Source organism: Caretta caretta, chromosome 3 (genome assembly GCF_965140235.1).
Source record: "Caretta caretta isolate rCarCar2 chromosome 3, rCarCar1.hap1, whole genome shotgun sequence".
Taxonomy (NCBI): Eukaryota; Metazoa; Chordata; order Testudines; family Cheloniidae; genus Caretta; species Caretta caretta.
In genome coordinates, this window is record NC_134208.1 from 135,517,105 (window position 1) to 135,543,013 (window position 25,909).

The 25,909-nt window shown below is 39.4% G+C and overlaps 1 protein-coding gene across 3 annotated transcripts in view; it reads right to left on the bottom strand.

Moving 5' to 3' along the window:
• Nucleotides 1-25,909, bottom strand: part of B3GALNT2 (beta-1,3-N-acetylgalactosaminyltransferase 2) — a 40,642-nt gene that overhangs the window by 3,205 nt on the left and 11,528 nt on the right. Inside the window, exons 2-11 of one of the 3 annotated variants that reach the window (XM_048843821.2) lie at nt 24,427-24,574; nt 22,782-22,882; nt 21,464-21,657; nt 18,380-18,475; nt 12,124-12,234; nt 11,242-11,320; nt 8,662-8,845; nt 6,110-6,235; nt 579-732; nt 33-89 (exon numbers count right to left, since the gene is read on the bottom strand). In XM_048843821.2, the coding sequence (XP_048699778.2) occupies nt 33-89; nt 579-732; nt 6,110-6,235; nt 8,662-8,845; nt 11,242-11,320; nt 12,124-12,234; nt 18,380-18,475; nt 21,464-21,657; nt 22,782-22,882; nt 24,427-24,574 (1,250 nt within the window). Of the gene's footprint in view, nt 1-32; nt 90-578; nt 739-6,109; nt 6,236-8,661; nt 8,846-11,241; nt 11,321-12,123; nt 12,235-18,379; nt 18,476-21,463; nt 21,658-22,781; nt 22,883-24,426; nt 24,575-25,909 lie in introns of all 3 variants that reach the window. The other 2 variants (XM_048843820.2, XM_048843822.2) reach the window with 2 other exon arrangements.

Here is a 25,909-nt window from a genome sequence, read left to right on the forward strand (position 1 = left end):
AGGAAAAACAGAATTTCTGCAGACTTGCTCACCTGATATCGCTTAGGCCCTATAGCTGCCATCCAAATGCCCATACTCACATCTTCACCCTGTAGATGTATTTCAAAAACAAACATTAGCCTTGGTGCATTTCCAACTAATTATTTCCCAACTATGAAATTCTGAACCAAAGTCTGTTGTACACCATGTATGTGCAGTTACCACTAACTGAACAAGTAAAATATTAGCTTTATTTATATTATTTCTTAAATGTAGTTTTTTCTAAGCATCTCTTAAAAATATCTCCCACTCCTCCCAACATCCCTGAGGAAGCTGTGTGTTAAAATGGTGGATTTTACAGGTTAGGAAACTAAGGCAAATATAGTCACAGTGACTTCCAACACTAGACAAGGAGCCAATGCAAAAGTAGGATTAGAACTCTGGAGCTCCTAATCTCACATCTCTCTCAACATAAAAATCTACTAATTAGCCAGAGCTAACAAATCTAATTCCAGAATCAAAGGTGTGGTGTGAGAAAAGGGTAGGGGGAGTGGGAGACCTTAAGGTTTTCTGGGGTTTTTAGCATGGGGCTTAAGTACCTGGTATGTCTTGAGTCTTTCAGAGTTGCTTGCCAACCATTGAACAATGTCTTTGGAGATAACATAACCAGACCCACAGGCAAAGGCAGGGTATGCTGGACTGGGATACTCCAGTTCTTGCCACTTCCCTGTCCGATCAACTGCCCAATTTAGTCTGAAACTTAAGAGCAAAATAATCATGCAAACTGCTTTTGAAGAAGATATTTATAAAAAGCTCCAATAATCCATGCAATTTAGTCAATACAACTGAAGCAAACTAAGTAATGAATTCTAAGAAAAAGTGTAGAAAACTTTTCACTGAGTTATGATTCAGACAGTCCTATTTCAGTCTCTAAGGTGCCACAAGTACTCCTTTTCTTCCTGTTAAGAGTATCATTGAAACATTTAATTTCAAAGAGGCAATTATGCCATGTTAATTTCCTCTAAGAAGATTTGTAAACACACTAACAGAAAAAAGCATTGCTAGCTCTAGGGTGCATTTGCACTGTTACCAGCTTCAGCTAATTAACACATCTCTTGTCAATAAATTTGTGCTTCAACACACACCACAGTTCCCTAACTGTCAAAATCCCTACCCTGTACTTTTTTTTTTTAAACTTATGACAAATACAACAGGTACATCCAGAAGGCATGCAGTTACAGTGATAAGCATATTGGTCCACTGAGACCAAATAAATGCCCTCCTAAAAAATAGCAATCAAGGGGGAAAAGGCAGCAAAAGGCATATCTGTTATCCTTTAAACATGGCTAATTTTGCAGAAACCAGAACAATAATTTGGGATCCTGGACATAACAGAAGTCACCTTTCTTCATGTGAGCCAACACAGTGTTCAACTCAAACTGTCAGGGCACCAGACCTGGGTTTCTAATGTCAAATGCACCACTGATTTGCTGTTTGACCTTTGATAAGTCATGTAACTGCTCTATGCCTCAGTTTCCCCATCTGTAAAATGGTGCTTACAAGGCAGACATTCGCTGCAGGCCACACCCATTTAGTGCTTTTAGCAAAACAAGCAACAGGCTTTATCCACCAAGGTTTCTTTCTCCAGACAGGCCAGACTGTCCCCAGCAGGCTGCTGGTAAAATCCTAACAAACATACAAACTGAAGTCTAAGTTTAAAAATAGTAAAATAACCCCTTCCCCATGTTCACTTCCTTGTTCCTGATTCTGTCTTCAGCCCTTCCCGCGAAGATCAGTTGAAGGAGAAGGGGGAAAAAAGGAGAGCTTTCCTGATCTCTAAGGGTATGTCTACACAGCACTGTCAGCTGACACTGGCCTGTGTCAGCTGACTCGGCCTTGGGCTGAAAAGATGCAGTGAAGATGTTCAGGCTCAAGGACCCTCCCTCAGGGTGGGGTCCCAGAGCTTAGACTCTAACCCAAGCCCGAACATCTACACTGCAATCTTACAGCCCGTAAGTCCAGGCCAGCTGCAGGTGTTGAATTGCTGCACAGACATACCCTAAGGGCTAGACTGTGTGGATGGTGCAGCTCTGGTGGAGGCAGGCTAGCTACCCAAGCCGCAACACCCCCACAGCTACATTTGGTGAGCAGAGTGAGCATGAGCCCATCTATCCAGGCTGGGAGGCTTACTGCAAGCTGCTGTGCGACATACCGTAAGAGGCTCCAAACTCCCTTCATACTCTCTCCTATTGTGAGGGAGACTGTTCCTGTTCCCCCCTCCCAGCATACCTTAGGGTGAAGGCCTACTAACCCCATCATCCCCCTGGGCCCAGTTGAGAGGGAAACCTGGACTGAATCACACTTCTAGGCTCTGGTCCCAAGCCCTAGGCAGTCAGCTGCCTGCGTTTTTTCAAACCATGAACTTCCACCCTGGGACCATTTCTTCTCACAGGTCTGTCCTTTAAAATACAACCCCTCAAGGGCTGAATATGGCTCCAGTGTCTTTTCTTCCCTGCTCAGTCTTAAAATACCACAATTCCCTATACATAGGAATAATGGTATTTACTGACCTTCAAACAATGTTTTGCACAGTTGAAAAGTGCTATATAAGAACTAAATATTTTTATGAACAGGTCCTAGATGTAATCACAGCCAGCTGCCATAATTGTGTCAATGTGCCAGGCTTTTACTATTTAGAAACAGGTTCTAACATGGCTTAGGTCAATCAAAAGCTAAGTGAGTTTTTATGGCCCAGAGAGCCATTACACACTGGCATGTCAGTTGCAGTGGGGTAGGTGCCTAGTACTGAACAACAGAAGATGAAGATGAAGACTGACATGGATGGGCAGAGGTGAACATGAAACTATCACATTACATGCCCACACAATGGCCGGCTCTAGTCACTGTTAGCCATCTCTGTTTAACAAGCACTGACATTCACCCAAAAGTACTCAGCTGCAAGTGGTTGAGAACTTTTCTGCTTAGGCTTGTTACCAACAAGCAGTGATTCTTCATAAATTTTGCTAAGCAAAGCCTTAAGTATATTTAGATGGCATCAAGCCCTGGCAATTAAAGATAGAAGGCAAACATCATGCATTCAGGACTGCAATTTAATTATTTATAAAAAGAAAAGGAGGACTTGTGGCACCTTGGAGACTAACAAATTTATTTGATCATAAGCTTTCATGAGCTACAGCTCACTTCATCGGATGCTGTAGCTCACGAAAGCTTATGCTCTAATAAATTTGTTAGTCTCCAAGGTGCCACAAGTCCTCCTTTTCTTTTTATGGATACAGACTAACACAGCTGCTACTCTGACACCTTAATTATTTATGGTTGTTTGCTGTATATCCATCAGAGACAATGGATTCTACCATGAGAAAATCTGAATGCCATGTACCAAATGTAGGGTATAGGCCTCTATAGGGATTAACACAATTATTCTAATTTATTACTGAAATTTTAGGTTATTACAATCTTGCCTTTGTCTTTACCGAATGTTAGCATATTCCGTTATTTTCCTACACAATGCTTGAAGAACACTTGATAACTCACTCGGATACTTGGTTGCTTATATAATGAAATGAAATGTCTCAGCTACTCAAGAAACTTCATAAGACATTTTGGCTCTGTCAAGTAGTGCCAAGCACCGGAAGTATCAAGGGTATGGCCATGCTGCAATCGGAAGTGTGATTGCAACACAGGCTGGCAAAGCTTTAACCTAACTAGCATGGCTAAAAACAGCACTAAAGATGCAGCAGTGCGGGCTAGCACCACAAGTAAGATACTAGCATGCTTGGAGAGCCCACACCACTGTCTCTTCACTGCTATTTTTAGCCATGCTAGAATGGGTATAGCAGCCCATGCTAAAAATCATGCTTCCGACTGCAGCTTAGCCATAACCTTTAATCAGCCCCACCCTTCCAGTCCAGTAGGGCTTCTGCAACATGATAACATCCCCAAGATATCAGCATCACTGGTGAGAAAGTTTACAAAAGCGCTGCCAAGAGATTAGCCTAAAATTGCGTTTAACATTTCTATGTCCCACTAAAGCCACATTATTGTAATTGAAGGTGTTAACAGCGTCTCCTGTTAAACACCAGATGGCATGGACTGTGTACTTCTGGAGAGGAGATACTTGGTAACCTGTGTAAACAGAGACAAGTAGTGGAGTTTAATCTGAATTTAAGATTCTTAATATTTTTCCTGTGTCAAGACTGCTTCCTGAATGGCATACTTTCCTCAGTTTCAGAGGACTCTGTTAAGCTCACTCAATTCACATTGGTCAGTCTATTGAGCAGTGTGCCTGACTACAATTTGGTCTTGGCAGTTTTTAGGTATCATCACAGGAAAATCATGGCTAAAAGGAGCAAGAGTTAAAGGGAAGTGGTGGCTCCATCTCTTGAAATCGTCAGATCCAAGATTGGATGCCTTTTTGGAAGATGTTTTAGTCATACACAAATTACTGGCCTCAATATAGGTGTAACTGGGAGAAGCTGAAAGCTCTCAACAGTCCGTTTGAATTGGGAGTAGACAGCAGCGAGAATCTTAATGAGTTCATACAATATGATATTTTGCAAAAAAGTCTGGGTGAGGTTTCAAGCCTGTCAGTTACCAGTACACGACAGTAAGGATGGGACCTACCCTATGCAGCTGATACAGACTCTTTTAGTTTGAAGGTTAGATAAACCTTCCGGGGTAGGCTTGCTAATTATCATCATTAAAAATCTCTGAAGCCTCCTGTTTTTCTTTAATCTTAATTCATAACTAAGGGCCAAATTCTGAACTTTCATCCATTTTTACCCCCTTGACTTCAAGGAGTTACTCTTCTTTTACAAATTGAAGAGACCAGAATCAGTTTCACAGGGCAACCACCCTTAAAACTCATTTGACCAAACCTACCACTGATATCTCTGGACACCACCACTGAAGCCAAGGAAATTATGCCACAGATTAATGTGGTCCTGTGTGTCTGCAGTTCTTAATGGGGTGACAACAGAGTTTCCATTATAAGCAAGGCCACTGCAAGATGAATGTAAATTCTGAGCCTAGACCCCTGGTTTCCCTGGCACACAAGAGTTGCAGCTTGGAACATTCTGGTGTTTTAAAACCATTTCCATTAAAATATGAGAGAGTGTGATAATCTAGTCTGACTTCCTGAACAACACCAACCATAGAATTTTACCCAGTAATTGCTGCATCATGCCTGTAACTCCTGGTTGAGCTACAGTATATTAGAACAAAATCTTAAATCAAGATTGGATGTCTAAGTGATGCGGAATTCACCATATTGTTGGTAAACAATTCCCAGGATTGATTAATTAACTTCACTGTTAAAATTTGTATTTTTTTTTCCAATAGTAAATTCAATTTTCAGTGTGTCACAGACTATTTTATATTGACAATCCATAGCTGCCTTGTACAGCTGTCAGTGGGGCAAAGCTGGCATTTTAGCTGGTGGATAGAGGACAGTTGGGATTTCTTGGCAACTAGAACGATGTAGTAGGTAGTTTGGGATAAGCACATTAGCTGGATGTTTTGGTAACACGATCAGTAGTAAAATAGGTAATATTGACTTTTGTCATTTATAAGCTGCAGAATACATGGCGCCAGACTATAAAGCCAATTTTGTCCCCTCATACACAACCTTGTATTCTGAAAATACACAACCCATTTTCAACCAGAAAAAGTCATACTGCCCTGAAAAAAAAGGTAAAATTCAAAACAATGGTATGTTGGTACATGCTTGCAGTTTTTAACTTCATCTTATTTCTACACAGAAATATGTATTACCTACCACTTCCTATATGCTACAGAGAAATGTTATGTGCCACCTGACGCATGTTATAGCCCAGTATCAGAGGGGAAATAGCCAGTATCAGCTATTGTAAGGGCACATTCTAGAACAATTATTAGCTGGCTTCTGCAACTCAGGATCCAGACCTGCTCTGACTGAAGTTATGGAACTTTACTAGTGACTTGAAGTGGGCACAAGGGGGGGGGGAGGGGGGAGGTGGCTCCATAAGGCAACTGCTGAACTGATTTTTACAGCAGTAAAACATTCCATAGACATATGGAGAAATTAAAAGATCCATGAAAAACGCAGTAAGCAGAAGAGTTTGAGACTCACTTGCCCCACCAGATATTTGGCCTGTCAAGTTTTTCGTGCATTATCCTGTTGAACACAGCTTCCAAATTTATGTAACAGTCGTCATCTGTCTTCAGCAACAAATCAAAGTTAGCTGATTCTACTGTCCTGTTGCCAAAAGAAAAATGGTGATGATTTACTGGGAAATAATTTTAAACTGCATTACAACTCCACAATGTAACCTGGATGCAACATAAACAGTGAAAGGCCCCATTGGAAAGGTAAGCCATTTGTCCTCTTCCTTTCAAATGTTTTTCCTATAGACTGATAGCGAGGACTGTGTACTAGTTCTAAAGAAGAAACACATAGCTGTTGTATTATTTTCATGGGTTTGTACAAAGTATGAAAGGAACCTGAGGTAGGATTTTTGCTATCCAGTACAGCTGATGAGTTTAACTTACAATGAATCTATCTAAAACAGCACTGACCTCAAAAGGATAGGAACTCCTGCTGAGAACTACATCACAGCTATTAATGCCAGGGCTTGTATAAAGGGCTGGTAGTCCAGCTAGCCTTCTGTATGAGAACAGCTGGTTCAAGGGCAGTGCAACTAGGAAAGTTTACAAGGAATGATTTGTAGTAATAATTGATTTGTAGTAATGATTTGTAGTAATAATTTGGTGCTTAACCTCTGTAAAGCACTCTCCAAATATTAAATGGGTAATCCTCAACATCCCTGTGAGGTTCATACATTATTTTACAGATAGAGAAGCTGACTGTAAGGAGAAACTCAAAAGAATTAGAGTGAGATTATTCCTTGGTTTATCCAGAAAGACAGGCTATGTTTTGAAGGACATTCCTATATATTCACTTCCCTTAAGTAGCAAACTGTTTTCCTTAAATCCTTTATTACTGAAAAAGAAACAATTTTCTGCTAATGGGCAACCAGTCACCACAGAGAGTTAGATGACTTCAACTTTATTTCCCCTTTTAGCAATCAGAAGTATTCTTCTGTTTCTCATTTGTGTATTCTACACTATTCGGCACCTTCCTTTGGTGGCTTTAAAAAAAGCCAACACCACAGGTAGCATTTAAAGTTATTATTTAACAACGGAAGAATCAGCCCAAGTTCAACATTAGTAATTCCAGTGGCTTCAATTGTTACTCCTTATTTACAAGAGAGTGTGAACAGAAAACCAAGCCCATTGTCTTTACTGATGTGTAAGCATATATTTGGGAATATATATGCATAGTTATAGGAGATTTGCTGCACATATCTAAACAGATCTCCTTAGACTATTTTTATGCAAGAGGTGCTATAAAATATGCTTGAGCTTTCAGTTAAATGTTCTCCAGTTAATTATCAATGCTATTTTTAAAGTTCCGATGACTCAGTTCTGATTGTATTACTCACTGAGGTCTTGATCCTGCAATGGGATTATTCATTTGTGTGTGTAAAGTTAAGCACATACCTTTGGGGATCAAATGTGAGTTTTGGGGAGGGGATTGCTGTTTACAAATAATAAATAAATAAATAAATAATAAATACCTATATATATTGTAAACTGAGCTTAGAACTGGAACTATGCAATGTTCAAAATGTTCTGGTATTTGTTTTTGATAATTACTCATGTTTATATCTTCCAATACATTTATGTTGTGCAAATGTACTGAAACTAAACAGAATTTAAAATAAAAAAAAATCTAATTTTTAGAATGAAAGGCTGTGTTTTTTCAGCTTTTATGGCTAACATCTCCAAGAAACCGAAACCTTTAAAATACATTTTACTCCAAGGAGTTTGCAGGTATTATCAATTGCTTTTTCAATTCATGTTTTAGATTGATGCTTCAGGCATTAATGTTTAGACCCTATTTTCACACACGACAGAGGGCTCTGGCAGTAGCAGGCAGCTCTTGTGCGACTGTTGTGATGACAAAGGGTGCTCAAAGCTATTTGGAAGGCCTTTCTGGTCTGAGTGCTGAGCCTCTCCATGTTGGGTGCTTGGTCCCATGAGGCACTGAGCACTTCAAGCTGAAATCTACCTTGCAATGGAAATTGAGGGTGCTCAGGACCTGACAGAGTTGAACCCTTTGGTCATGATAAAAAGCCCACTGAGGTCAATGCCAGTCTTTCTGTTGACTTCCATGGGCTTTTGATTAGGCCTTCTGTTTGTAAATCAGGCTGACAGCCAGCATTTAAAATTTAACCTGCTGGTCTTCAGATTGGTTTGTGATTTCATGTTGTTAGCAAACATCCCAGGTAAGGCTGTGGGCATGATTTAACCCTAACTTGCATATGTGAATTTGTGGAGCAGATATCTGTTTTTACAGATATTTGGGGTGCGGAAGGGAAGGAGTTCAGTCAGTAAAGATCAATCCTAAAAACCGAGCTCTCACTTTTAATCACCAGATGTAGTAATACAATTTTGGCCTTTCTAGTGTGAAAACTAAACAAAACAAAAACAAACAATGAAAAGAGTAAATAATTTCCAGTTATAGTGTGTAATTTTTCAGAATACAGCATATCAGGGACTATCTGGCACCAGAAGTAACCAGGGAAATCCTTGATTAAAAAATATTTTTTTCCAACCTACCATCGGTAGAAGTTCAGTAATTTGGCTGGAACATTTCTGTAGGTGTCAACAACATCTACAAAAACAATATCATCATAGGCTCCGCTTTCTTCCTTCAATAATGCATCCTCCTCTTCAAGGTTTTTTAAGTGGTTTACAAACCTTTCAGGGCGAGTATGAAGGCTTTGTAAAAGACCATCACCTTCTAAAGGGGAGGAAGGAGAAATTATACATAGCCAAAATTACACATCTGTTAACATCCATGTGCAGTACACTACATACAGCTGTGTATATTTTTCTTGTACTAGAAGTAGCATATTTACATATTTATTTTATGAGTAAGCATCCAGCCAAAATCTGGATTTAGGAAATTTTGCAATTTTTTTAAAAAATGAAGGCACTAATTTTACAAGTTTACAATGTAAAATGATTTACAATGATAAAAAGTAAAAGTTGCAGACAATACTTTTGGGGGGGGGGAAGGAGTCATACATATACCAAATTCACAGTCCATTTTGGTCAATTTCTTGGTCAGAGGATTTTAAAAAATAATAAATTTAATGATTTCAGCTGTTTAAATCTGTAATTTCACGGTGTTGTAATTGTCAGAGGTCCTGACCCCAAGAGAAGGTATGCGGAGGACGCGAGGTTATTGTTGGGGGGTGGGAGGGTTGCAGTACTGCTATCCTTAGTTCTGCACTGCTGCTGGCGGCAACGCTGCCTTCAGAGCCGGGCAGCTGGAGAGCAGCAGCTGCTGGCCAGGCGCCCAGCTCTGAGGACAGAGCCACTGCCAGCAGCAGCAAAGAAGGAAGGATGGCATGGTATGGGATTGCCACCCTTACCTCTCTGCTGCTGCTGGAGGGGCACTGCCTTCAGAGCTGGGTGCCCAGCCAACAGCCACTGCTCTCCATCCATCCAGCTCTGAAGGCAGCGCAGAAGGGTTTCAATACCGTGACACCTTCCCCCCGCAAAATAAGCTTTTGACCCCCCCTGCAACTCCCTTTTGGGTCAGGACCCCCAATTTGAGAAACTCTGGTTTCCCCAATGAAATCGAGTGTAGGGTAAAAGCACACAAAATGACCAGATTTCAGTGTCTGTGTTGCGTTTTTCACGGCCGTGAATTTGGTAGGGCCCTACATATACCCTAATGAAAAAGGAACAGAATGCTTCTTTGCTCTAATGAAAGAATTCAAAAAAGTCTTAAGAATGTTTTATACAAATTATCCGGCATTCTACTCTCTACTTTTTACAGGATGAATAGGGGGGCTACCCAACTCAATATCAGTTTATCCTAAGCACATTTACCTGTAGCATAGACAGAGGCTGAAAACCAGGTTCTCACATACTGCTCTGACACGGCTCAACACAACCGATTTTCATGGTACAGTCGTGCTGGCCTGTCCACATCTACCACAGTGAATAACCAGTTTTGCATAAGCATATTCAGGAAAAATCAGGGCAGGTATTCTGTACTACCTGAACTTTTAAGAATAGGGGGGAGGAGGCGGCAGCGGGTTTTACAAATGGTTTCAATGCACTTTAAGATCCTCCTGCACAGATGTATGGGAGATTAGACTGCTCAATCATATCTGCCAGTCCTATCTACTCAGCACAGAAATGGTACTTGAATGTGGTTTGGCGTCCGACACGGTATTAATTGTTGTGTGGAGTCAACCATGTTACAATCTGATTACACACAGCAAAGATCTGTAGTGGAGACAGGCACTTACTAGCTCAGAGGAAAGCCCAGAACTGGATCCATTATTCCCTTATTTTCCTCTTGTAGTAAAGCTTTAACTCCCTGAAAAGTTTTTATAGGCCGAAGCTGGTTTGTGTGCCCCCAAACCACATTTTAAAACTAAGTTAGTTATTTTACTTATGGAAAATAAATTTGTGGTTTTCCTTATGTCAGGGCAGACAAGCCAGCCTCACTTTTGAAAAGTGTTAATACAGAGCCACCTCAGTTTTTGCATTACAGCAGCTGCTCTGTGGTGCCAGTTTAGATGCTTCAGTACTAGGTGGCCCAAAGACCATGCAGAGTTTGAAAGGGCTCCCAGAGGCTCACACACAACCTGCTGAAATGGGTGCAAAGGGCAACAGCATTGCTGGGAAAAGCAAGCCCACTGTAGCTTTAATGTCACCATTAGCCAACAGTTGCTCCATAGTGTTGCAAGATAAACTGCAGTTATTGTCTATTCTAAATATAGGGGAAAAGTGGTAACTGTTAGCACAAGCTGACTTCTTAAAGACAACCAATGTAGAACTTTTTTCTTTAACTTGGTCTTTTGAACAAGAATTAAGGACGGGGACAGGGAAATCGTTTTGGACAGAAGGGGAAAAGGTTATTGTGTTAATAAAAAGACAGCAAAGAGATCAAAATTGGCTTAGCTAGGTGATAAGGAGCAACCAAAGATGTCAGCATGTCACCAAAATTTTACTTAGTACCGGACTTATATGAGAGAGGAATAAACTAAATGTAGAACTTCTTAGTCAATCAAATTAATATTGGACATAGTTTGATCATTCATTTCAGAGCTGTCATTTAAATGTTCTATTGTACGAGGATAGAGAGATTCTCTACTACATTTTTTGCAGACTTACCTTGAATAGTGTAAATAAAGCCTCCTGCTATTCCTTCCACACCTTCTGTGAATTCATGTGGCCATGAACCTTCCCCTGTCTGTTAGAGATTGATTAAAAACATTACAAAAAGAGAAATATGTCAGTAGCGAAAGTTGAGCTAATTCTCTCTCTAAATACAAAGCTTGATATAACAACTAAGAATAAAACTATGTACAGTACATGTTTTTAGATGGTTATAATTTTAGGATGAGATTTTTTAAACATGCCTAAGGGATTCAGGTGCTCTATTGTCATTAAAATTAATAGCAATGAGGCATCCAAAACAAAGGCAGCTTTCGAAATTGTAGCATTAATTTCTGTGTTCTATTCCATCCTCATATCACATTGGAAAGCTAGACTTGAAAGTAAGAGGAAAGGGTTAAACTTTAAATGGCTAAAATACAAGGGCTCAGCATGCTGTTTGTGAATCAGCAGAAAGTGGTGACAAGGAAAGAGAATTCATCGCCTTAGGGTTGCAGTAACTGGGCAGAATTCACTGCTGGCAAAAATGGGTTCAAGAACAGTCTTTCATGCAGATTCAGCTGCAGTGAATCTGACCCATTATCTTTGAAGTCCACAAAGGGGAGGGGTGAACTTTATATCCACGCAGAGTGGAAAACAGGTCTTTAATACAGTCAGTGGCACCATTTTCTTGGTTCACCAAAGGGCTGGATCCCAAGGTGGGTGTAAGTAGAAAATTAAACCAATAGAGGAAGCCAGACTGATGTGACCTGAAATGACTGGACATTTACAAAGAAAACCTAGGGAGCACAGGGATGGGACAGAAAAAGATCTTAAGTTAAACTTTTACCAAAAAATAATTTATGATTGGAACATAAGTAGTATGAAGAGATGACGCACCGTAGAGACTCTGAGAACTCCTCCTCCATCATTAACCTTCACTTTGTGAAGATTCCTAGAAACAAGGCCTTGAAGGTCTTGGCTTTCCCACACAATAGTACCTTCAAAACTCTGTTAAGAAAGCACACCACAATTCACTATTAACAGGAAAAAAAACCACACACATATATATATATATACACACACACACACACACACACAAAGACTTTAGAGAGTAGAATCAAATGGAAGTATCACAATTTTAATTAAAAAACAGTCAATTTTACATAAATGATAGTTTTATAATATAGCATAATGTTTTTACTTAGACTTCACTGCAATAAAATCAGTTCTAGGTAAAGTGATGCATCTATGAAACAGAACCAGACAATGTGCTTTAAGTCAAATAACTTATTTCTCTACATCACGAGTGATATTAAACTTTAACAGAAGACTATAATGAAAGATTTTTTCCTTTTTATTTAAATTTTAAAATTTTATTTAAAAGGTGAACTGTAATGATTTTTAAAAATTAACTATAAAAACCAATGTTACAAACAGAATATATTATAAGAAATTTAAAAATCAATGCCTCTTTTAGTTATCTGCCAAGACTTGAGATTAGCGATCTCTGTTGATCCTGCAACAATCACTGACATCACCAAAACTTAGAGGGAAGCAGGGAATTTCCTTTCTTCCCTTGGTACAGTGTCATGAGTTGTAACAGGAGAATCAGAGAACCCTGGCCTCAGTTCTTGGTATACAAGTAAAGGAGGAAATTATTGTCTTTTTTCCCTTTTTATTTAAACCGTATGACACTTTAAAAAAACCTAAGATCCTACATCACTAAGAGGCTATATGTGTAACTTAGTTTTTAAAAAGCAATTCAGTCCACCTTTAAACTGATTTGCTGAATGCTACATATTATCCATACAGTATATCTCATATATTACTATTATTTTCTGTTGAAAGTCTCTAAGATGGTTAGGAAGGGACAGAGGGAATGCAATATAAAAATAAAAGTTAAAGTAGTAATTTAAAGTTCTATAGTTTTTTTAGGTAATCCTGTTCTGGTCGAGAGACTACACACTGAATACATTAACATTAGTTTCATGAATGTTAAACCAAAGCAAAATGATTTTGTTTAAAGCAATACATGATATAGCTTTAAATCAATTCCTCATCTTCTAAAACAAAAATTTTGACACACTGCACATAAACGTAGCTATTCAAGCACAGAAACACCTCATCTTGTTTTAAACTTATCTACAAATGCAGACAGATCCTCAATGTTCAGAACTGTTTGCTAACTCTCTGCTGCTGTATGCTTCAGATCCCACTCTTTGGTTTCCAGTTACCTGAGCCTCTCCTTTGACCTTTTCCCAACTCATTTCCTTGTATTATCATTTTCTCCAGACTGTGTCCTCTTACTGACAGATCCAAAACAGTCCAGCTTGATTTCTTACAACTTCCTCCAGCTCTTTAACATCCTCCATCAATAGGTCTTTTATGCTCATAGCATGCTTGATATTCAGTCACAGCCACACATTTCAAAAGTCTCATATCCTCCATCGTCTGTTGCTTCTAATTAGTTTTATCGTTGAACAATGGACCAAATCAGTACTCATCCTGGTGTGATCTTTGTGCTCAATACCTCCACTCTGCTTACTTCTAATTATTTGTCATTTTAATATGACAAGTGGACCATTACTAAGACTTTTTTAATGTCAATGGCAGGATTCCCCATCACCCTAGGCTTTGAAACCTGGATAGCAGCACTTACCAAGCATCTGTATTTACAAGGTATTTTAGTAACTGCCTTTTCCCACGGTAACAATTTTTGCTTTAGAGATCAATAAATCTTGGTTCTAGTTCTAGCTCTGCCATTTGACTGCATGTGTGCCGTTGGGCAAGTCACTTAGCCTGTACGTGACTCAGTTTCCTCCTCTGTAAAAGAGGATATGTAAATACTTACTATACCCACTTCAAAAAGGTCATCGAGAGACTTAATCAATTAGATGGTTGAATGCAAGGTGTTCTAGAAGTGCCAAATATTATTGCTTTACATCTTGAGAGATGTGAGCAAGTTCACTAATGACTTTAGCCTTCAGCTATTCTTATTCCAAGCTGCCTAATGGAAACTTCATCTGTAAAAATGCGGAAAGGAGAACATTACCAGCGCACACCATCTGTTTTCTCCCTATTTACAGTCCATCCTCTCTGTAATTGGAGAGCATTGGCACTTATTATGAAGATTGAACAGGTGGACTGACATAATGTAATCCTGTTAAACTCCTTTCTGAATGTTACAGTGCCATGCCTTTTGTTGTTTGGACTATTTCTCATTAGTAACAGTCAGCAAATGGCACAGAGTCTTAATTCCATGTGAGTGGTCTGGAGCTCTGTGTAAAAAAAAAAATAAAAATGCTTCTTTAAAACTTGTCTATGAATCCCTCCTTCATCCTTAGAAGTTTGCTGATTTGTGCTCGCTTGCTCCACAATCATCTGGAAAATGAATGACTGAGCCTGTCTTTGACAATCTGGCCTGCCAACTGCTTGTTCTGAAGTTATAATTCCCTCCATCTTTCCTCACTCTTACAAGGATGAGCCAAAACAAATAAACAAACAAACAAACCAGCACTTTAGCTGAAAGACAGATGAAGTTCTTTGGTAATTTGAACAATCCAATATTTCTTAATGTAGAGGAGTAGGGAAAGGTATTGTCTCATACCAATCTTGTAGCACTTAAACACTTCATTACAAACAGATCTCAGATAACTGGATGTCAGTATATGTGCATTAAATCTCTTCTGGGTGGTCCTGAATGCTTCAGCATCTTAAATATCACAAAGACTATGTGACAAAGAGTAAACCCCATCAATCCAAATGAGAAATGTCATGTCATCCTGTAGATATACAATGCCAATAACATAGTAAAAATATCAATATAAAGCACTTGGAGTTTGTCTCTTTTCTAAACAATGCTTCAGACCTTTTTTTCAATAAGAACGCAAAAATGTATCAGGGGAACACTGTCAAACTGGGAGGACATACCTAGTGGGGTTTTGCAGGGGTCTGTCCTGGGTCCAGTACTATTCAATATTTCATTAATGACTTGGATAAAGGAGTGGAGAATTAGTTAATATATTTGCAGATAACACTGAACTGGGAGGGGTTGCAAGCACTTTGGAGGACAGGATTAGAATTTAAAATGAACTTGACAAACTGGAGAACTGGTGTGAATTCAAGATTAACTTCAATAAAGACAAGTGAAAAGTATTTCATTTAGGAAGGAAAAATCAAATGCACAACTACAAAATGGGGAACTGATTAGGCAGTAGTACTGTCAAAAAGGATGTGCAGGTTATAATGGATCACAAATTGAATAGGAGCCAACAATGGCGAATATCATTCTAGGGTGTATTAACAGGAATGTCTTATGTATGACACGGGAGGTAACTGTCCTGCGCTACTTGGCTCTGGTGAGGTCTCAGCTGCAGTACTGTGTCCAGTTCTGGGTGCCACACTCTAACAAAGATGTGGATAAACTGGAGAGAGTATCCAGAAGACAGTGACAAAAATTATAAAAGATTTAAAAAACCTGATTTATAAGGAAGGGATAAAAAACAAACCTTGGCATGTTTAGTCTTGAGCAAAGATGACTGAGAGGGGACTTTATAAGTCTTCATATATGTTAAGGGCTGTTATAAAAAGGGTGGTGATCAATCGTTCTACACGCTCACTGAGGGTAAGACAAGTAGTAATGGGCTTAATCTGCAGCAAGGGAGATTTAGGATAGATATTAGGAAAAACTTTCTAACTACAAGGATAGTTAAGCTCTGGAGCTGCCCTACACCATATTAGGCTTCCAAGGGAGGTGGAATCCCCATCATTAGAGGTTTTTAGAACAGGTTAGACAAACGCTTGTCAGGGATGGTCTAGATTTACTTGATCCGGCCTCAACACTAGGGGATGTACTAGATCACCTCTTGAGGTCTCTTCCAGTCTTATATTTTGATAAATTTATGTCACAGCTTGAATATGTATTAATATTTATAGCTGGAAAATAAGAGGAAAAAATTACAAGTGCCTGGGAATTTAATATAGTGGAAAAAACAATCAAAGATTTACAGGAATAAAATTTGAGTTGTGCAGAAACCCATCCCATCTCGCTATACTGTTGGGCAAAATATGTTCTAAAAATTAATACCATACAGCATCTGCTGCACATCACTTTAAATTAAATTTCTTCAGGGGTAAGAAATTTAAGCAGCATTAAATTGCATACAAGCCAGGAGTTCTCAAACTTTTTTTTGCTGGGACCCCCTTTGAAAATATTTCAGGCTGACAACCTCTGCTCCCATACCATCCCATTCTTACTTCTGCGCTGCTGCTGGCAGCAGTGCTGTCTTCAGAGTTGGGTGCCCAGCCAGCAGCTGCCATTCTCATGACCCCCCTACAATCGTCTTTGGTTCAGGACCCCCCCGGGGGGGAAACGCTGAGATAAACTACCCAGTCAACTGCTAATTCCTCTCACAGGGACCTAGGTCCAAATTCATTCCTGTATTAACTGTTGTGAAATCAGTGGAATAATATCAAGGACTAAATTGGCCCTGAATGCCTAACTTACTCTGCCATTCATTTCCTCTCCCACATTTTCCATATAAACCACTTCACTGTATTTCTTCCAGGACCTAAAAGCATTGACAGAAATCTAGTTCTATTTAAGACGTAGTTATTAGAACACTGGTTTAACAATATAAGAAGATATTTAAATTAAAAGAAGCCAAATTTTAAAATTATGTCTAAAATATTTAGAGATTAGGAACTCACATGGAAACTGCTCCTCACAGATGGGAGCAGTCACTCAGTCAGCATTCCCACTTTAGGTCAATAGAAGTTTCACTTGAGTAAGGACTGTTGGATTAATAGGGATTTGATAGCTGCTTTCAACTACTTGAAAGAGGGTTCCAAAGAGGATGGATCTAGACTGTTCTCAGTGGTAGCAGATGACAGAACAAGGAGTCTCAAGTTGCAGTGGGGGAGGTTTAGGTTGTATATTAGGAAAACTTTTTCACTAGGAGGATGAAAGAAAAGGAGGATGGTGAAGCACTGGAATGGGTTACCTAGGGAGGTGGTGGAATCTCCTTCCTTAGAGGTTTTTAAGGCCTGGTTTGACAAAGTCCTGGCTGGGATGATTTAGTTGGGGATTGGTCCTGCTTTGAGCAGGGGGTTGGACTAGATGACCTCCTGAGGTCCCTTCCAACCCTGATATTCTATGATTAGGCCCTAACTGTAATAATGTTAATTCTATTTTCTTCCCACACTCTTTTTAAACTATGTTTAACCACTTCCTTCCAGTACAACCCTGAAAAGCACCATTTGGTACCATATCCCTACAGTACAACCCAGTCTCAAACTGCAGGCACCATTCCCAAGTGGGATCACAAAACCTAGGACCCAGCCTTTGAAGCTTAGCAACTGCTGCTCACAAGCAGCAATAGTGTTAACAATACCAACCCACCCCACACAGCAGTGATTTCCAAACTTTTGAAAGCTGAGTCCCCACTTCAGGAAAATGAAACCAATCATACCCCTTGCACCCTGGCAGATGTGTTTTAACTTACACAACTTCTGTGCACTCTCCCACCTATGGCTAGTATTTCATGCACATTCCCCCTCACTTTGAGAAACACTAATATAGTGTAATTCATTATGTGATGCTTACACTTCAGAGCTGCTGTTTCAGGCTCTCTGCAAACTCAGGCAGATGCTTCTGCATTGTTTACACCAATCTCATACTTTGAAAGTTTTCTTTGCAACCATAATAGCTAAAGAAGTGCTTTTTTCAAAATGAAAGCAGAGACTCAAGAGAACAACTGAGAGATCTGTCTGTGCCCCCTGGATAGTCCTTTGCACTTACCCCTAAAGGAACGGGAAATAACCCACTGTATGGAAAACACTATCCCACAGAATGTTAGTGCATTTCCTCTACAGACCAAGATTTGGAGACAAATTCTCACATAAAACCTTCTAGAGCTAGCTCCAAACCACTGAATCATTTTTAAGAGATTTCTTAAGGCAGTGAACAGTAAATGAAAACCTCTAAAGCATTAGCTTTAAAGAGAGATACTAGCATCCAGAATGTGTAGTGTGGGTATTTCACCATCTCATGCCACTAACAGATATAAATGAAGCCTGAAAAATATAAAGAAATGAAAAGTAAATGCCAGTCTTACAAATCAAATCAGCATGGGAAATTAAACACTGCACGTACCTCTGGCAAAATGAACTGTTCTACAGGTTTGTACCACAATCTGTTAACTTGCACTCCACAGCTAGGTGGGCTAAAGCGAGCACTGAAGAGAGCTTCCTGTATGCAAAATAAAGAAAGGAAAACAAAAATAAGAAACTTACATTCTTAAATCACAAGGGCTGTAAAAACAATGCTAGCCTACATTATCTTAATTGGTTCACAATAGAAAGGACAAACCTCTTAAAGCAACCCCTAACATTTTTTGTTTTAAACAATGTTGTTAGCTATTTTTCATGCAGAAATAGCCCTTAAAACCAAACAGTATTTTGTTTTGAATTCCCCCCCCCCCCCCCATATATTCACACTCATATATGGGCTCATGAGAAGTGCTGAATTGACAACCCTGCAGAAGGTACTCCCTGCAGCCCCCAGCCGTTGTGGGCACCGGCAGGACCCTACAGCTCCCAGCCGCCTGCGGGCTGAAATCATGAAGGTCTTTGGAAGTCACAGATTCCATGACTTCCGCGATCTCCATGACAAAAATCATAGCCTTAGTTTTAGGATGCATTTGATCTAAACCTATGAGAAATTCACAGTTCATAAAATCTACCCGTCGTCATAGATAGAGTTTAGGAAGTCTTTATACCACCAGACTATACCAGCATTATTAGAATCCACTGAGAAGAAAAAGGTAACCTTTAAAAGATGGCAGGCCAATGGCTTGTGCAGTGATCAGATGGCGTATATGCAGGGGAAAAAAGGAGGCCAAAAGAAGTGTTGCAACAACTACAGATCTGGCCTGTGATGAGCTATATAACTACTAGGAAGATATGAAGGAGAAAAGACCAGCTGGAAACTTGCTAAGGCAAGAGAAGAAAATGACGAAAGATGTGAACGAGTTTGCTTATATTAGAAATGAGCAATTAGCAAAGTCTGAAGTAATTATTTTGAAGAAGGAAAAACAAAAAGATGAATGAGGAGGACCCAAGAGAGGAACTCACAACATTTAGGCTGAACCAGGGCATGACAGGTTGCAGGAGGAAGAGATTAGACAAGCATTAGGAAACTTAGAAAGGAAAAAGCACCCGGGCTTGATAAAGTACCAGTGGATGCACTGAAGTCGATGGGAAGGGAAGGCGTCATGTATTTTACAAGTCTGTTCAACAATATTCTTAAGAAAGAGAAAATGTCAGATGAATGATGTCAGTGCTTTGTGCTGCCCATTTTTAAACAGAAAGGAGATATTACACTGTATACTAATCATCATCCAATGAAGCTGATGCACATGCTATGAAAGCATAGAAGATTACTGAAAAGTAACTGCCTGGAATAGTTGAAATTTGGAAGGGTCAGTATGGATTTATGCTGGGAAGGAGTATCACTGATGCCATATTTTTGCTGTATGAATCTTCCTGGGGAAGTTCAGAGAAAAGATAAAGCTACTGGGTATAGCCTTTGTGGTCCTGGAGAAGGAATTTGCTCATGTACCAAGAGAATTAGTTTGGTGGAGTACGAGATAGCAAGGTGTGCCAGAAGGATAGGTCCATTTTCTCCAGGATGTGTATGACAGAGTGACTACTGTAGTCAAAGCCAAATGGGGCTACCCAACAGAAATTTTTTAGTAAATATGTCCTGTATCAGGGGTCAGCATTGAGCCCTTTTTTGTTTGCGGCTGTCATGGATGTGACAAGTGATAATATACAAAGGGATCTGCCTCAGAATATGCTGTTCCTGGATGGCTTAGTGATATGTGCGGAAGATTGTGACACCCTACAAACGAAGGGTGGCAACACAGTTAGGAGCAGGCAGGACATAGAACATTGGTAAAGACTGAGGTTTTGATCAATGAAGGAGGACCACCAACCATAAAGGATATTACAGGCAGAGATCTTAGAAGAGTGAAAGACTTTAAATACCTAGAACCAATGAATGGTTGCTGGTAGTGGTGGCCTCCTAAATGATGCCCAGCATAGTACTAGAGCTGCTTGGTGCAAATGGCAGGAGCTGACCCAAGTTCTCTGTGATAAAAAGATACCAATAAAGTTAAAAGGTAGAGTGTATAAAACTGTAATTTGACCCATCCTAATGTACCGAACAGAGACTTGACCAGCCACAAGAAATCAGTATGCTCTCCACTAGAGAAATAAAGAGGTTGAGATAGTTAAATGGTTGGAGACTCCATGGTAGGAAACAAAATAAGGTTAAGAGGGCCTAATGTTGGTTGCCCATCTGAAGACAAGTTGAGGGAGGCTAGGCTACTTTGGTATGGGTTATATTGGTAGGATGGCCCTTGAAATGACCACGGACAGAAGACAACCAAGGAGGAGGGCAAAGACTCGATGAAAGGACCAGATATCAGAGGACCTTAGAGAGACCAATTTACATGACAGAGAGGCATACAATCATGGGTTTTGGAAGAAGGCTATAAAAGCTGCCGACCCAGAACAAGGAAGTGGAAATAAAGATGATGACAATGACTACAGATGGCCTAAAGTTTTGAGTCCATAACAGAGCTGGAAAACTACATAGAGATAATTACACTGGTTATGTGCTAAATGATAACAGTGTGCAACAACTTCTAGATGTCTAGCTAGAGAGTGGATCAGACTATAGAACAAGAATTACTAGCTTAACTGTATTTCCTTACTTTCAAACATTCAAAGAGTGGTGGTTTTTGTTTGAATACATATAAGTCTTTAAGTTATCGATAAACTTGTATAACCTTAATTTCAACTAAAATTGTTTTGTCTTGGAATTACAAGGAACATTTAATTAAGAAGCATTTCTATTAACCCACACATTACTAATCTAAAGAAGTAGTCTACAGTTATACAGAAAAAATAATATTTTAATATTAAAAGTTTGTAAACCCCCGTTTTTCACATTCTACAGATGACAAATGTGAAATAGGAAAGATGTATAGTTATTCAGCAGACAGTTCTTAGGAGTGCAGTAGGAAAGAAAACTCTTATTAGTGTATGATAGGTGAAATCATTAATTTGCTAGGTCATTAACACATACATCTCATTCTGCAGGCATTCAATCCACGATAGAAAGAAAAAATGTGCTTCAGTCCTCTTTGGTAAGATAACTATAATACTGTACCTCCTGTTCTGCCTGGTACAGTTTTACAGTGATATTCCTCTGGAATCCCACACCATCAGCATCATAAAATACCCCAAGACTAGTAATGACGATGGGGTAAAGAACTCGGAAGTTCACACTGACAATGCGGTCTTCAGAAAGCACTGAAGGCGTATCTTCAGGGAGATTGAATGCTTCGATTTCTTGATTCAAAACTGTATTTTAAAAAAGGAACAAGGATTATACTTGCAATGTGAGTAGATTTATCATTCTGGAATTATGTATACATGGGAATGTCTGATGAATAATTAGCATGGCTGGCAAAGCGCACAAAGGTAATCAAATTCCAGAGGAAAGATGACTGACTGCATACAGCTGTAAGGAGATGTTTAGAATGATTTAGTAGCCTGCTGGTTATCAGCAACTGTAAGTCAGTGCTTGAGCATGTACAGAGAACTGAACGGAAGCACGCACACACACACACTTATATATAACACCGTGCTCTATTTAACAAGAACAGCTGTTTTATTCCATCTCCTTCAGGAATCTGATTTATCGTTTGGAGGCTGAATGGCAACGACTGCTGCTTAACTGGAACTAAATTAGCAGAAGTGGCATTTAAAGTGACTCATTCCAAAAAGGCCAAGTGCATTTTACCAGGAGTTAGAATCATAGTTGTGAAATTCTAATACAATAGTTGCAAAGTAAATATTCAACGGAGGAAAAATGAAAGGCAGGAAATATAATTTTAGTTATGTATTTTATTGAGGACAGTGTTTCATTTCAAGTATTTTCTGACACTTATACTTTAAACAATTGCCTCTTCTCCTAAGGACAGATTCCGCAAACACTATCAGATGTAGTATTCGCTTCAGTAGAAGTGGCCTCACATGGTCTTGTGGCCAAGACACTGGACCTGGACTATCTGGGTTAAGTTCTCAGTTCTAAAGCAACACAGACTTGTGCAAACTTGAACAAGTCATTTAATGCTCTCTGACTTAGTTCCCCATCTGCGAGGTGGGAACAATAGCCCCACGTGACAGAGATATTGAAAAGATAAATTAATTGGGGGAGATTTTCCAAGGGACAAAAAGGATGTCCAACTCCAATGAAAGTCAATGGTCTGCCCTTTGTGCCTTGGAAAATCTCCCCCATTAATGTCTGCATATGGGGCTCAGAGGTGGGCTATATAAGTGCCTACTTAGAGAGTAAGCTCTAAGTCCAGTAGTATTTGCAGGATTGGGCCCTTAACTGGGACAGCCACTAAACCATCCGTGTGTCGCAACAAAGAGGATTCTGTTTAATATGATATAATAGTTTAAAAGATTATCATTCATACCTGGGTTAGTAATGTTCAGAAGTTTGCAGGAGTAAGGATCTTCTCTGTCCTCCACTGGCACACCACAGCCATGTGCACCTATTATAAACTTCACAAGGACACTAAAATAATTTGTTTTTATTAACACCTGTAATTTATTTTCATCTTCAACATGCTAATTTCAATGCAAAGACCTGTCCTTCCATAGTTTGAGCTTTCTGATTACCTTAAAACATTAGTCACAAAGTCTTTTAATACTGATTTTGTTTATTTGGAGTTTGACAGAAGAATAAATATTGTTTAAAACTGAACTTGGCTCATAAGAACATTGTGCTTAGACATCTTGACCATCTATTCTTGACCATCTATTTATTTTAGTGAGTTAGCTGCACAAATCTCCGATGAAACACTGTATTGATACACACAGACAGCCAAGTGCTGTCATTTTAAAAGAATTAATAGTTCATTTTAAAAGATAGTTAACTAAGAAACTATTCACATCAGGCAGAATGAGGAATTTCCTGTTATCAGTTGTTTTATTTCTCATTTTATTAAATAATGGGACATATCTGCAAGTTCTGTAACTATTACAGCATCCATCTCAATTTAGACATTCCAATTGTTAGGAAGTAGCAATTCAATACGGAAAACAGAAACCTACTTTAATGCAATTTTAAGGTTGAGAGATCAATTCCAAAAGAGAAGGGAAATTCAAAATTTGTAGTTCCCTCAGCAAACATGATCCTGCCTGTGCTCAAGTATTCTCTGCTAAATAGTATGCCACACTGAGTGGTCATGTAACGTACACATCTCTGCAATGAAGCATAAGGTAAATTTGCTGTGGAAACCATGACTGCATTTCCTGATTTTGATGTGATTAAAACCTGACCCATGATGAAGCATTAACATTGAATGTTGGTAATTTCCTCCTCTGACTCAAGATAAAACTCACAAACACTGTATGAAACTTTAATAAGGGCTCAATCCTGAAAGGTGCCAAAGAGCATCTGTTCCTAGAGACACACAACTTCAGGACTTATGATTTAAAGTCCCCCCAGCCTCTGTTTGTATGTGAATGATCACAGCAAACATGGAAAGTGTGGTTATTTGGCTGTATACGCCTTCAAAAACACTGCATTTCAATTAATGCACCATCAGAAACAGCCTTTTTATGAACAGAGGGTGGTACTTTGGTGCAGCTATACACAGTCAACAAAATAGCTTTGCTGCACATGCTCAGCAATACATTTTGACCATTGTTGTATCTTGCTACCAAATTTCTCCTGACATCAAAACAGAACTACGGTTACATGCTTGCCAATTACTACTACACAGTAAAATAAATCCACGTGTATCATTCAACTACACAGAGCAACCCTGTGAGCATTTCTTAATGGATGAAAAACGCTCTTGCACACATTCAAATAACAAATTTTAATCACATTCAAAAAATTAATTTCAATCCAGAGTGCCTATTATTTTTATAAAACGTTAAGGGAGAGTTAAGAATGAAAGTGCCCTGTCAGCCATAATAAAAGGTGTTTACCAGCATGAACCTATCTTTATTTTTTCCAAAATAAAGAATAAAAAACAAACAACATTTACTCATTTGATTCCTAGCTTCTCACCCAGCCCAAGCAATATAAATTATTTATAAAAGGTTTACCGAGGGCTCAGCGCTGGATGTTGTTTCAAGTGCTTGAACCAAGTGTTCCTTATAACGTTCCGCAGCTCATGATTGTGTCGAGCGGATAATACACCGACGATAACATCGTAACGTTTCAGTTCCCACTGAGGAAAGAAAGCCAGTGGACCTAAGAGTTTAAAACAACAACTATTTATTACAGAAACATAAACCCAAATGTCTGAGCTGTAAACGTTAATTAAAAAACGCATCAGAAGTAAGTGTATTAAGCGTCCTGAGCATTAAAAAACAGAAACAGCATTTGTGTCACGTTGTTCGTCAAAAGCCTGGAAGATGCTTTCAACATGCCACAACTACCATTACAGAGCTGTGAAATTATTACAGGAGAGAACAGAGAAAATGACTGCTGGTAAACTAAAGTAACCAAGTGCATGACACCTTCAAAGCTAACGAAAGAAAACCCCTCTGGAGGTTGAATGATGGGATAGCCAATTATGCGTGCGTGTGGCTGCCTTCTGAGCAAGCTGCTCCGTGAGAGCACATCACAGCTGTTCTCCACATTTTGCATTGGCTATCAGAAACCTTCTGGGTGAAATTCAAGGTGCTGCTTACAATCTGCAAAATCCTAAATAGCCTGGCCTCAGCTGCCTCATGGACAGCCTTTCCTTCTCTGACCTACCACAAAACCCGGGGCCTAGTCATTCTTGACATCGGGCTTTTGCCACTAGACTATATCCACTTAAGCTGAGTGCGGTCACAGAGAGTGTTAAGAGACATGTCTTTGTCCATGCTGGCTCAGTTTCCACTGCCATTTAGTTTATTGGCAGGGCCTTCCTAATCTCTGCCCTTGTAAAGTTGTGAGAGTGGGAAAAAGGGTTGGGGACAGGGGTATTATCTCCCTATAGAAGGTAAATGTTTTCGCCTTGCTCAGTTGTGGGCATGAGTCTTCCCCAGATATACCAGCAATGGACTTCATCATAAATGCTAGTAATAAATAACATTTAGATCTTGCTAAGCATTGTTTCTAAAATTTAGAGATTATAAAAATGGTACTTCCTTTAAAGTGAGATTCTGACTAAAGAGAAACCTGAGAAGTATGGCTAGGAGCCCACAACCAATCAGACAGACCGCTAATATGGATCTGCGTGGTTTTGTTCATCAGCCATTCTAAAGCCAAAAGAGAGAGGTTTATATTTAGCAGGGGTGAGGGATCACTTCCATCTCACTCTCCTTAATTTGAGACCTAAGCCAAACAGTTAAAAATGAGTGAGTGCCAGAGTTCTTTAACACAGCTACTGCAAACAATACAGACAAGGTCATGTTAGACGTCTAATTTTAGGGTGTCTAAAAATATCTGCAAGTTACCCATTATAACCAGATGATACAATGTTATGTTCCAGACTTCTATCCACTACACCAGTGCCCTCATTAAACACTGAGAAGGAAACGTGTGTCGTGGTGACTGGACATGTGTGACCTGGGACTGAATTGGAAGAGAAGTAAA